General features: G+C 42.4%; 1 protein-coding gene across 2 annotated transcripts in view; it reads left to right on the top strand.

Annotated features, from left to right (window-relative positions):
• homer2 (homer scaffold protein 2) overlaps positions 1–13,465 on the top strand; it is a 33,453-nt gene that overhangs the window by 17,156 nt on the left and 2,832 nt on the right. For both annotated transcript variants that reach the window (XM_080458008.1, XM_080458009.1), the window contains exons 3-8: positions 5,597–5,728; positions 5,912–6,004; positions 6,742–6,881; positions 9,404–9,560; positions 10,630–10,740; positions 12,796–12,876. In XM_080458008.1, coding sequence (XP_080314134.1) covers positions 5,597–5,728; positions 5,912–6,004; positions 6,742–6,881; positions 9,404–9,560; positions 10,630–10,740; positions 12,796–12,876 — 714 coding nt within the window. The remainder of the gene's footprint in view (positions 1–5,596; positions 5,729–5,911; positions 6,005–6,741; positions 6,882–9,403; positions 9,561–10,629; positions 10,741–12,795; positions 12,877–13,465) is intronic.

Here is a 13,465-nt window from a genome sequence, read left to right as displayed (position 1 = left end):
CCAGCACTTCCTGTGCTGTAAACATTTCTTATCAGAGGCTATTATGATGAAAAAGTCAAAGACAATAAAGGCTCGCCCTCATACACGCTGGCCAAGCTGAAGAAATTAATGTTGAACTAGGTTTATCTAATAAACAATGTGTAGTGAGAAAGGAATTGCACTTTACAGCCCTGTAAAATTATGTCGTATCAAGCATGTTGATTCTGGCGTCATGGTGGCCATGTTTCAGTTGGTAGAGCTGGATTAGCCACAGGACTGGTGGTTCGATCACAGATCTTGTCTTATCAAAGTGTAGCCAGGCCCACTGCCATATGCCATCGTTGTGTTAGTAGGCGGGTAAACATGACGATGGAAACCGCTTTCAGATTGATACAATAAAAATGTGCTATAGAATTGACGTCTGTAATGTTTTTCTGATGCTACATCTTAATACAGCGGCGTTGATGTGAGTGTATGTACTAAATTTGAAGATTGCTACCAAAGACTTCTTCAGATATCACATTCAGACAAATGGAACTAAACTCGGCTGAAAATGATTAGAACTTTACCATTAGGGATAGACTTTTGAAGGTCTGCTACGGGTCTACAAAATCACTGATTCAGTCCAGAATACATGAATAAAATGTTTATCAATCAAAAAACTGAGTAGATCTCTGCAGAGCCAGACAGACCTGGGATCAACGAGAGTTCAAACCAAGCATGATGAAGCGATGTTAAGCACAATACAAATGGAACAAACCAGCAAACAGAACTCAAGCAAGCCCAAAACATGTTTTTGTATCTCGAATCAAAAATCCTAATTCTTATGATTGAGCTTTTTTTTTTCTTTTCTTTTTTTTCATAAAATTTTGCTGATATAACGGCAGCTCTTCATCAGATGACGGCTGAATCCTGATCTGGCGACAGAAGCATCACCCCTGCGTGAAAAACCCCGCAGTGAGGCTGAAATCAAGCATTTTTTGATTCTTCCTGAAGTTTTGCTAAAGCGCACATGAAGGTCACTGCAGATCTCTGAGACGAACAGCAGGTATAACGTAGACGCTTCTGTGCAGTCTGGTGTGTCAGACACATCGATCGGGCAATCCTGCTTCCTTACAGGACGACGTTTTCGACCAGCGCCAGCTCACACCGGCAACATTTGGATTTGACGTCAGATCTCCCGAGTCCAACTCAGTTCACCTCCCTCCTCCCCGAGGAAAACAAACCTGCGTCATTGCCACCAGGGAACGACGTGTTTTTGCACTTCCTCATATATGGCGAGATGAAAAGCATCGGGTCGCTAAAGCAGTTGGCGGACACACAAAAAAATCCTTAACATTTCTTCATCTACATCACACCTCGGCGTGATGAGCAATCACATTTTATTTTCCATTTTGCGGTCTGGGTTCAATGAGAGGGCGCAGTGACCATCGTCTCGTCTTTCTTTGGCCGGCGTTCAGTTAATAACACTCCTGCCAGTTCCTCCTGTGCGTCACCAACTTTACCGTTCATTTTTCACCATTATGACTGACACAAAGAACAAGGTTGTCAGTTTCATATTACCCAAAAGGTATTGCTTATTAGAAATCCACAACTTTTATATTTTCAAAAACAAGCCACTGAACAAGTGGTGGATCAGTTTAATTTTTCACCGCCATGACAAATCTCTCTGGTATTTGGTTCTTGACATGTGATCGAAGTGCCTTCTATCTCATATACTTTCTTTTTTCTTTTTTCTCCATCCGATACATCCCCCGTCTTTTCTGCTGACTCTGCAGATTCTCTGCACTCTGCAGACACGTAATCAGCCCAGGAAGTTTTCTCCTATAACCTCCTGGCTGTCTGAGTCTCGAACCGACCCTCAGGCCATTCGCTTGCCGAGCTTCGCTCTGGCCTCCTCTGCCACTTGATCCGCAGCCCAGCTCGCCATCCGCACAGCTGCCAGCGTCACTCTACTCCCCCTCTCTCCGTTTCACCCTCCCACTCCCTCATTCGCTTGCTCACCGAGTCGTGCACTCGTCTATGCCAACATACAGTCACAGGGAACAAAAAAAATCCAAAACCGTGGTGTAACCTGGTATGTCCCCGTATGTTCAATCGAGCCGTTTTATCCTACGTTTACATGATTTATTCACTTTTATTAGACGACAGGAATGTGTGCGTTTCCATTCAATACATACAATCAAATATCTGTTGCTCATTTCTTTATTTCTTATATTTCTATTGTCAATATACAGGCGCATCTTCGAAAAAATTTTAATGAAAGATGCTTTAAACTTTTAGTTATAGGCAGAGAAAAAACAATGTACTTTTCAGTGATATTAACATTATATGTACTAATAAAAAAAACTAATGAACATACTAAACAAATTCACATATCACGTTACTGTTAAGTTGATCAGATGTCTTCAAACGATTTCTTCTCTCCAACCAGCAGCTCAAAGCAATTCCTTTCAATTATATTAAAAAGTGTAGAAATCAGCAAATTTGTTTGTCATTAAATGAGCTTTAATCAGAGGATTTGTTGTGTTTTTTGGTTTAATAATAACTGAGTTGATTTATCAGTGGTTTCAGGGGTCTGAATAAGACTTACCTACATCTAGTTCCATCGTAAATTATAGGTTTTTTTTATTTATAAATCCAGAAGTTCAAAAATCAGTTCACATTTGATCATCAGTAATATTGAATGGTCTCTGATGCCTGGTTGTGCGTGGCAGTGCTTAAGATACAAAAGAGTTTCGTGTCTGCAGTGTTTGGTTTCAGTGGTATACAGTGGATCACACTGCTCATTATCCAGTTACACACCACCTGCAGTTTATGGTTGGAGCTTCGCTCACCTACTGTAGCTTTAAGGAGCATCTTTCCACCCACAGGCTTCAAAAACAAATCACCTCTCGCTGTTTGCAGTTCCTTTTTACCAGAACTTTTGCTATATTATTGTATTTATTTATATATATATATATATATATATATATATATATTATATAAGCTCAATAATGGGTTGAATGTGAAATTCGGAAATCAGTTTGCAGATTTGGGAAATCAACCAACTACAAGGAACATCTGTAGGGTTATGGCAAACAAAATACATGGAAAATGTAATTAGCTGAATGACTGTTTATTGCTGATAAGTTTTTGTCTTGGTTGTCATATGGTAATTGGTCATTTTTTGGCCTAGTTTTTATTCCATTATGTTCCCATCGGTGACCCGTTGGATGTGTACTGCTTATGTTTGTTTACCTTGTTTGTGTTTTTCCGTCTACACTTTAAGCTGCAGCAGCGGCCCAGTTTTTTCCACAATGGTCATTAAAGTTTCATCTTATCTTAACACTTCTCTTTGAGCCAGTGCAATGAGCTCTGTTAAATATTCACTCCGCCGCCTGGGACGAGACGTGTGAGTGTTGTTGGAGTTCTACCCAGGTTTCTCTCCAGACAAAATTGGGTCACTTTGGATTTGATGAGGAATTTTTTCCAAAGGCTCATGATTTTTAAATCAGATTATTGGTGCTTTGATAAACTGCGTCTTCTCATAAAGAGGATGCAGCCTGAACGAGAGGTTGCAGCTTGAATATTTACTGTATTTGACTTTGATTGAGGGTTTCTTTTGTGCATGTGCAGTGATTTCCTCCTCTAGAAGCTATTAACATTGTTCTGAATGAGTCATGGACGTCTAAGGGGGTATCCATCGCTTGCTAATGCTTCTCTTTCTGTTTGCTCAGACTTTGCTTTTGGATCTCTGTGTCCACTAATGATGTGGTGTGAAGTGTTTCAAGACTGCAGCCACAGAAAAGATGGAGAGGGAGACAGTGGGGGCGTAGGAAAGGACACGAGTCTGTCAGCAATTTGAATTCTCTAATCCTGTGTTCAGAGCCATGTTGCTATGAAACAGGGGCCGCACAGTGATTAAACTGTCTTCTATTGTTTGGTAATTGTTGGGGTAATTTGCATGTGCTGTTTTTAAGTTCTGCTATATCTTAGTGGCGGGATTTTGTGTATATGCAGTAATAAATAATTGGTGCATAGTGTTTACAAGTACAGTAGCGGTACAGAAAATGGGAGACATGTCTATATTTACAGTGGTGCACAGTAAACGCACAGATCACTGACGTCCGGTCACACTGAAATAGTATCTCAAGCGTCTATTGGTTTCGTCTGTCACCGCTTCATGCACTCGTTACAATTTTAGAGTGCAGCAGATATTTTTCCCCTGCATCTGATTTGCTGCATGGCCACAACAGGTGAATCGGCGTGGAGGCAAATATAGAGACTGTAATCTGACTGCTTTAGAGGTTAGTGGGTCAGCAGTCACTGCTGCACACTGTATGTGTCTTTCTGTTCAGGAAGGAGCTGCGGTGACAGTTTATGAGCTGAAGTCGGAGACACTGGAGATCACATGTATAACACATAGATGTTTATTGAAGGCAATATGAGCTCCAGGAAGTAATATAGCAGACGCAAACTGTCGTGCCACACCGGTTCGGAGGCAGATCCATTTTTTATCCAGCGAGGTATCTGAGAATTAACCTCACGTGCATGTAGCTTAGTTATGACTCTCTTTTTTTGTACACGGTGCATCTCATCAGCACTGATTATGATTCTTCTCTGTGCTAAAGTATACCAACTTTGCCCTCAGGCCTCTTACAAAGGAGATGATACTACAGAAGATTGGGACAAGAGTGTGAACCACCGATATGGGGAATATGAATATTCATCTGGAGGAGTGAATATTTCTTTGTAATTGTTGAACAAAATAAGTACTACAGAATATTTTGTATTCAAATCCATGCACACATGCCCTCCCACTCCATAGCAGCAAGTCTCGTATAAACTTCCCTTCCACTTCAAGTGAGCCATAATCTGAGCATTAACATTATATATGCAGATAGATGCTCCATGTGTAGATTTGGTCATTAGGAAATTATTTACAATGGATAGGACTATAATTTCTCATTATTTTGTCCATTTTATGTTGAGGTGAATAATGACTAAACAGCAGACCCCAAACTTTCAGTATCTGTTGGTTGAAGATTAACTTACATTTTCACAGGACATTGTGAGACATGCTGAAACCCCCACTGCACAAAAAGTCATTGTGAAACTTTTGATGCAGATGCCACATGTTCCCCTCTCGCTCCAGAAGAGTGAATATAAGCGCCATTTAAGCAAGCAGTTCTTTAAGTGTAAAGTGTAGTAATGTATGACATTGTGGAAGATTTAATTGCCCTGTATTGTTGAAAGGCTCTCAAACATGCAAGTGAATCTGACACATTTATGCAGCGGACAAGACGAGAAAAGAAGAAAAGATAAATAAAAGGCGCAATTGTAATCAAACGCTTCGGTGTGGGCATAGGCATGGGCAGTGTGTTACAGTTTTACTGTGGTATGACTGAGCTACAATAGAGCTTTGTCCCTCACTAAATTGGTGGGACTGTTCATTATGTGAATGCAGCTTCTGTGATGTCCTTCTGCAAGGTCTCTGTCGGGCAGACACATTCCAAAACCCAGCAAAAGGCCACTTGTGGAGGAAAATGCACCAATCAGCTGGACTTGTGAACTATGCAACAATGTGTATTATCTATAATCCTGATGTCCAGAAGTTGTTTTTCTCCCCCGACAGGTGATCATCAACAGTACAATCACACCCAACATGACCTTCACCAAGACGTCCCAGAAGTTTGGCCAGTGGGCAGACAGCAGGGCGAACACTGTGTTTGGGCTTGGCTTCTCTTCAGAGCAGCAGCTGACAAAGGTGAGAGTGAGATTCATAGCGACACATTGTGAGAGGACCAGAGAGTGTACACGATGGTCTCATCCGTCTAAACCACCATTACATGATTGGCACCGCAATTCTCATACACCTTCTGAGGAGAGCTCCATGCTGTGTGTGACTCGTCTGCTTGTGTTGTCGCTAATATCTCCTTCATATTTTCAGTTTGCCGAGAAGTTCCAGGAGGTAAAAGAAGCAGCCAAACTGGCGAGGGATAAATCTCAGGAGAAGGGGGAGACGTTGAGTAATCACTCCCAGGTATATCATATCTCTCTGCTGTCTGAATTTCTGATTCACTGCAACACCTCTGCTTTTCACCTGTTTTCCTGTTGACTCACTATTGACATTTAACACGAGAAAACTTGCAGAACGACAGAGAAAATTTAAAAAAATTACAACTTTAACATTTAAATCGATCAGATTTGCATTAAACACAATTATTTGCATGCTCTGGGCTTTGAAACTGCAGCCATATTTGGGAATTGAAATAACTCTGTAAGTAATGTGCCTGAGAATGCATGTGGAAATAATTAGTTAATGTCATGGTGTGAATCATGAATGACAGGTCACAGGTTATCCTAAGCCCCTTAACACCTGGTTTCTCAGAGTAAGAAAGCAGTGATGAAGTCAATTCTAGATGTAGTTGATCTGTAATTACCACTGATTGGACGTATATCGAGTGGTCTCCACTTGGTCGCCCGCTGCCACGCCGGCTTTCTGCTCGCTCTGGCTCCAGATGGTGGGAATCAGACTCGGCCCCGACACTCAGAAAGCTTCCGCGCCATATGACATTATAAATACTGGCAGCAGTTTCCCTTCATCCCTCCCCTGTCATCGCTGACACATCCAAGATGTTCATAGTGCTTTACAGAGAGAAAAACCTAGGACCCCTTTATCCACACTCTTCGGAGCAGGGTTTATGAGACACCTTTATCGGCTTTAACCGATCCGAAAAGCTCCAAAATTTCCTCTGAGGTGTCTTTCTATGCTCTTAGGAGTCTGGACGTGAGACACCTTCAAACAATCAGGCGTCGAGCATCAACGGGACGGACGATGAGAAAATTTCTCATGTCGGTCCAGAGGCAGCGGTGCTGAAGACGGAGAACGACCGTCTTAAGAGTGCAGTTGAACAGAGGTAAGGCTTCCCTTTATAGATGCGTCACATCAAAGCTTTCAGTAAGGAAGCAATTTTGCTTTGGACATCGAACCATTTCTCAAAATATCAGTTTATATACCTTTTGTGCTCAACTCAAACTCCGTCCATCTACTGTACCGCCTCCGCGGAGTCGGGGCCTGAGTTGGATCGGTGGACAAAGACAGGGTCTCTCCATGTTGGGAGGTCCTGCCTTTAACCTCTGTCTCCAGCCTGTGGACCATCACAGAGAGACAGAATCACATAAACTCACATTCACTTCTATAGGAAATTTAGAGTCTCTAATTAAACTCAAGTGCTTTTTTGAACGTAGGAGAAAACTGGAGAAAACCCTCCCAAACACAAACCAAGAATGCTCCCCACTTCATCCCGGTGCAGCTTTCTTTCATTGTTATGAGAAAATGTTTACTCACTGAATTAAAATATCTTCTTGATTCCATCTTAGTTAATATGTCTAGGTACTTATTGTCAGGTTGTTTGACAGTAAAAGCATATTTTTTTTGTAAATACATAACTCCATGGACATTTTCCAAACACAGTATGACATTGCTCCCATAGTACGATACTATACATCACAAGAACCATCACTAACGTGCTGGAGCTAAAGAGATGGAAGTCTGCACGTTAAACCAACACATTGACTGAAATGTGCAATCTGGTGTGACCCATGCATGTCGTTACTGTTAGTTGTGTAAATGGTGTAACGGAGTGTGTTAATCCAAACATGCCTCATAAGCTCACCGCAGTCGAACAAAACTGAATTCAAGAGGCATTGTCATCATTGTGGCTCCACACACAGCCACCCCCGAGAGCTTTCACGCTTTCTTTTTTTTTTTTTTTTTTTTTTGGTCCTTCTGTTGAAATTGTCTCAGCACCAAACTGTGCTCAAATGTTCTTGCGCTTCATTTTATTGCCGCCGAGATGATATTACCTCACCAAAGGGCTCAGAAATCATCTGATCTAATCAAAAGGATGATGCTGTTCCTCTCCTACATTTGGTTTATCTGTTCTTTATAATCCAGTGGTGGAGCAAATAAATCGTTAATTGCACGAAACACCAGATGTGGCTCCAGATGGGATTAAGATGACCTCCGGGCATCAGAGTCGATTCAAATACAGTGAGGAAATTCAGACAGAATTAGCACTCTGGTCGCTGAACAAGAAGTAAACCTGCTTCACATTTGATCCCGAATGACAGGTTTACCTCTGAACATTTTTAATTGGCAGATTTTATTTTCATACAAAAGAACTGAAGAGTAATTTCACAGTAAAAAGTAAAATAGTTGCAGAACAGTTTTGGGGAAGATTTGTGCTCTTTAATAGAAATTCTGCATGAAAAATGTTTGTTTATCCACCCAAAACATGTAATTATAGAAATTAAATGCTCAACAATAAATAAGTCAATGTCTTATTTGCTGCAAATCTTAATCTGTGAAGTAATCTGAAACTGAATGATGTTAAATGTTTTTCCGTGTTCAATTAAGAGCAAGTACAACATTTAGCTGTACTTGTGAATATTCGACAGACTCAAACATTAAAGTGAGAAATCACAGAAACTTGTAGGTGGCGCGGCGGAGCAGTGGTTTGTGTTGTTGCCTTACCAGAAATGTGCCCGAGTTAAATTCCAGGGTGGTGTCTTTCTGCTCACACTTTCAATGCTTTCATTATGTCTGTGTGTGTTTTTCGGGACAATCCTGTTTACAAACTCTGCAAAAACACAAAAACCTGTTCTCTGCGAGAAAAGACTGACCTCTCGCAGTTTGTTTCTGTGCAGACTTTTTCTTGTTCTCATGTGATTCCTATCCGCCATTGTGATCGGTCAGACGTTTGAGGTGGGTGTGGTTCATACCCCCTCAGAAGGGGGCACATTGTTAACCTAAATACTATTTCAATGACCTGTTTGATCTAACTTTTCTATCGAAAAATCAAACTCAAATGTCAAATAAATCTAAGGAAAACGTACATAAGATGTTCTGACTGAGTCAGTCTCTTTAGTCTGACTATATTAGTACTCCAAGGTTACATGTATTGCTGAGGATTTCCAGCGTGGGCTCGTAACACATTGTTTGGTTTACCTCGGGTCTTTTCTGAGCTCATCTCAAGGCTTCAGGATTTTGTTTGAGTGTCACAGAAGTGAGTCAAGGAGTGCAGAATGCTGCGGTGCAAGTCTGTCCACATTTGATGGAGAGCAGAACACTCCGACCCAGCCATGCATAAGCAAGGGTACAGTGATGCATACTAAATATACATCACAACCTCTCCAACCTTATTGATAAGACAGAACCACTCAGCCTGTGGGATTCAAACCCTTGTCACTTCTCCCTTTTCTTCTTGTTCTTGTCTAAATGTCTCCTGACAGTACGATTTACACCACTGCTCATTAAATGATTGTGACTTGAAGGGTTTTGTAGTTGTATTTGTCATGTCGGAGGCGGTAAATCAAAAATGTTCCCTCCCTTAATAACCTTGTTCTGGGATCTCTGTTTTTGTCTCTTGCCTGGCAGCAACACCAACGCCAAAAAGTGGGAAACGGAGCTTCAGACTTTAAGAGAGAGTAACGCCAGGCTGGTGGACGCACTGCAGGAGTCGTCGGCTAACGTAGAGACCTGGAAGAAACAGCTCAGTACCTGCAAGGAGGAGAGTGACACACTCAGGGAAAAGGTAATGCAGTTCTGTACGCTTGCAGGGAATCTAAACAAACCACAAAGATCTTGATCTTTCTGGCAGAAACGGGGACAAGTTAGAAGCACATCAATGGGGGAAGCCAAACTGTGCCGCAAAGTGCCACAACATGGTTTAGAAGCTATTGTTTAAAATCTGTACCTCTGGAGGAAGTAATGAAAATGTGTCCACACTGAGTGAGCCAAGTACTGAGGTACAGTAACATTTCATTAGTTTGTGTTCCCTGCACCAGAATCTCAGCCCACTATAAATAGAATCATTTTAGTTTCATAATCAATGTGGGCAGTTTGTGCAGCTGGGCTGGTGTTGCAGTGATGCTTTTTTATCCTCCGTCTCCGACATGCTGCAAGATTCAGTTTTACTGATGGAATAGCTTGTACTGTACACAATATTCACAATAATCTAGCACTCGTATTAAACACCCCAAGTGGGTTCTGCGAAAGTAAACATTCTTTTGTTTAACAAAATTAAAAAATCATGCCACTATTTTGTTTCTTTTACAGAAAATGTCAAGAATAAACAATATACAAACAAATCGTCCACAAGCAGAAAATTTAAAAAAAGTATCAATGCCATGCGAACAACGGGTAGCACATCAGTCACTGCAGCAGAAATCCAGATAGAGCAAACAAACAACAGGTGGCACACTGGCACACACACACACACACACACACACACACACACACACACACACACACACACACACACACACACACACACACACACACAGAGAGTCCAGCACTAAACCACAAACGGTTCCTCATAAAGCACCAGGCTGTTCGCTATACTGCCAAATAATCCACTTTATTTTCCATTATATGCGCGTCTCCATGTAGGGTTGGCGATAATGAGGCAGCTTTGTTTTTCAGCCCGTCACACTTTCAGCCTCTTTCACAGTAGTTATGGAAAAATTGAGGTCACCAGGTCAGGTCCTTGCTGCAGCCCGAGCTGCAGTAACGTTCACTGTGCCCATCACACACGTCCTGCTCACTGATGACCGTTTGTCCCAATTCTTTCTTTTTTAATGTCCTTTCATTGTTCGTCTTAGATCGCGGAGCTTGAAGCGCAGTGCAACGAAGCCAACCAGGAGAAGCAGAAAAACAGCCAACTGGCTGTCCGAGTGCAGGAGCTGGAGGCGGAGCTGCAGGACAAAGAGCAGGTGAGACTTGAGCACATTTATCTTACCACAACACAGCCAGTCTCCAGAGCTCAGCTGTCTCTCCAAGTTTAGAAAACAATGACTTTTTTTTTTTTTTAATTGGGTTACGTTGAATGGATCACTCTGTCCCCCTCGTCGAACAAATACAGCACTTTTCATGCTCACCTCCCCACAAAGGAGGAGGATTTGTTGTGTTTTGTATTGGGTGGTCTTGTTATTTCTTCCTACCCAGCGAAACGCAGACCTTTTAGGTTGCACCTTTGCCTCCGTTTGCTTTTACAAACTCTTAAGCTGCTTGGTTCTCGTCTCATTTGGACACGGTTCAGTACAGTGAAACTAGCCCCCGTCTCCAGTCAGGGGGGCGGGAAATGGCGGCTGAAGTGATGCTGTTATTTGTAATGAGGATGAACCCTGTGTAGCCATGAAGTCTCTTGAGCTTTGCTCATTTCTGGTTAAAAGTTGTTTCTGACTTCAGACAAATCACAAGTACTTACTTTAGGCAATCTCTGAGTCTCCCTGCCCTTTTCTACACTGACTGTCCCCCCGTCAGCTTCATAAAGCGGTGACTTCATCAGCTGCATGTTAAGGGATGAATAGTGGGGGAAAACAAGTTGATTTTTTTATTTTTATTTTTTTAAGTGTTGTATATAAAACACCAGGAAGCAGTGAAAATCCTGATTACCCTGAGCTGAAGTTGGCGACAGCAGTCCTGTTTCTGTTTACTGTGTTAACTCATTAGGGAATGAAGTGAGGAAAAGCTGCAAAGTCTCGCTTTAAAAACCTGGAACCATCAGATGTTTGTCACACTTTTCTGTATACAGGAGTTTGCTTGATGAAAATCATGATTTCTGTGATTTGACCACAAAAAGACTAATTTCAAAGTCTGTGTTTTTCTTTTAATTTCATGGTAAATGTGAATTAATTCAGATTTTACCATAATGCCTCCTATGACAGAGTGAAATAGCAGCATTGGTGGTCGATTCATGCAAGATTGCCTGAGGTAAAGAGTGTCTGGGATATTTGAGTTTACCACCTGGAAGCAGTATTTATAGAAGATGTGCATCTTTCTTTCGACATAGACAATAGCAGGAATAGAAGACTATCAAAGAGCCGCAGCTTGTTTCCAATAGGTCACAAGTACAGACTCGTGTCTCATGGGAGCTCCAGTATTTCCTCTTCTTATGTGTATCAGCCGCGACGCTCCAAACTCTGCCCCGCAGGAGAAAGTCTCTATGTCTGTGGAGCGCTGAAGCTGCAAACGGTCCGCAGAGGCTCGTCTGCCAAGTGACTCACCTCCTTCTAGAAACTGGCATCCTCCTCCACCTCCTCCAATTAAAACCGTGTCTATGAATTATTAAGCACTCACTGTGGCGCTGACCCCTCGCTCCGGTCAGCTTGGTACAAACAGAGCAAAGCTGCTGCAGGTGACTACAAAGGATCGACCAATTATAAGTTAGCGGGGAAGTGCTTGGAGCGAGAACAGATGCAGTGGAAGCGTCCGCGGCGTGTTTGGCTCTCAGCAGTGCGGTGAAGATTTTCACAGCGATAATAGATGTTAGACGGAGGCGACAACAAACAAGAGACGACCAGGCAAAACGAAAAGGGTTCTGACTTCAGGATTCATACTCTCCTCTGATGTTCTCTGTCTTCATCCTTCATGGCATCTTATTTTCTTTGTAATATTTCCAGCTTTGTTTACAGTTGTATCGTAGGCAGGGTGCACATTAATTGGCAGAGGGTTTTTAAAAACACTAAATCACAGGGGAAAACACAGAGACGACCACACACCCTCACATTCACACCTACTGGATATTTAGGGTTCCCAGTTGACTTCGATCCCATTTTGGGAATAAACACTAAAGTTCCACTCATGCTCAGGGAGAACATGTCAACTCCACATAAACGACCAAATCAAGTCAGAGGGATTCTCGTTATGAGCCGAGTGACGACTACCACATCCCCTGTTGTTTAGGTGGAACATTTCCACATGTGAACTAATGAGCATGTAGATTTATATATCTTTTCTTAAATATATATCTAATTTGTTTTCCTCAGGAACTGGAGAATCTGAGAAAGCAGGCCGAGATAATCCCTCAGCTGATGGCGGAGTGTGAGAGCGTCACTGCGAAGCTGCAGGTACGTTCAGGAGCTCCCAGAAACCGCAGGCCTCGTCTCAGGTGCGACTTTTAACGGCAGTGCGAAGGCCGGACCGAAAGTCGTACGGATCTCAAACGCGTGTGACAACGCGGCGGCTGTCACAGCGAGCAGACACACACGGGCTCCGAGGCGTAAGCGGCGCTTTCAGACCGAGGTATAGGAGGAGAGTTTCTATTCATCACTCGGCGCGAGGGCTGGGGACACAACATTCCTATCACGTGTCTCACTCTCGCACATTCTAGTTACTGTATCTATTAATGAAGGTCTGTCCCCAGCATAGCTCTGAATGGATTAATGCCTCTTTAAAAGGTGTTTTGTTTTCCTCCTTCCTTATCTGTGAAGCGGCGATACTGGATCTCTGTCACGGCTTATTAGTTTCCTGGTGGTGCGGATTTGATCTGTTTTGCTCGGAACAGCTGAAGTCGTTTGAGGGCTCTGCTCTCACTTTTAATGAGCCGGTCTAACATTTCAATAGGTGCGTGGGTTGTGTCTGAGAGATTAAGTTGCTGGTGAGAAACCCGGCAACAACAAAGAGTGCTCTCGGAGTTAATTTCTCATTGAGTAATAT

This window comes from Lipophrys pholis (genome assembly GCF_963383615.2).
Source record: "Lipophrys pholis genome assembly, chromosome: 2".
Classification (NCBI taxonomy): Eukaryota; Metazoa; Chordata; class Actinopteri; order Blenniiformes; family Blenniidae; genus Lipophrys; species Lipophrys pholis.
The sequence above is the reverse complement of the archived record's forward strand: the minus strand, read 5'-3'. Positions and strand labels throughout refer to the sequence as shown.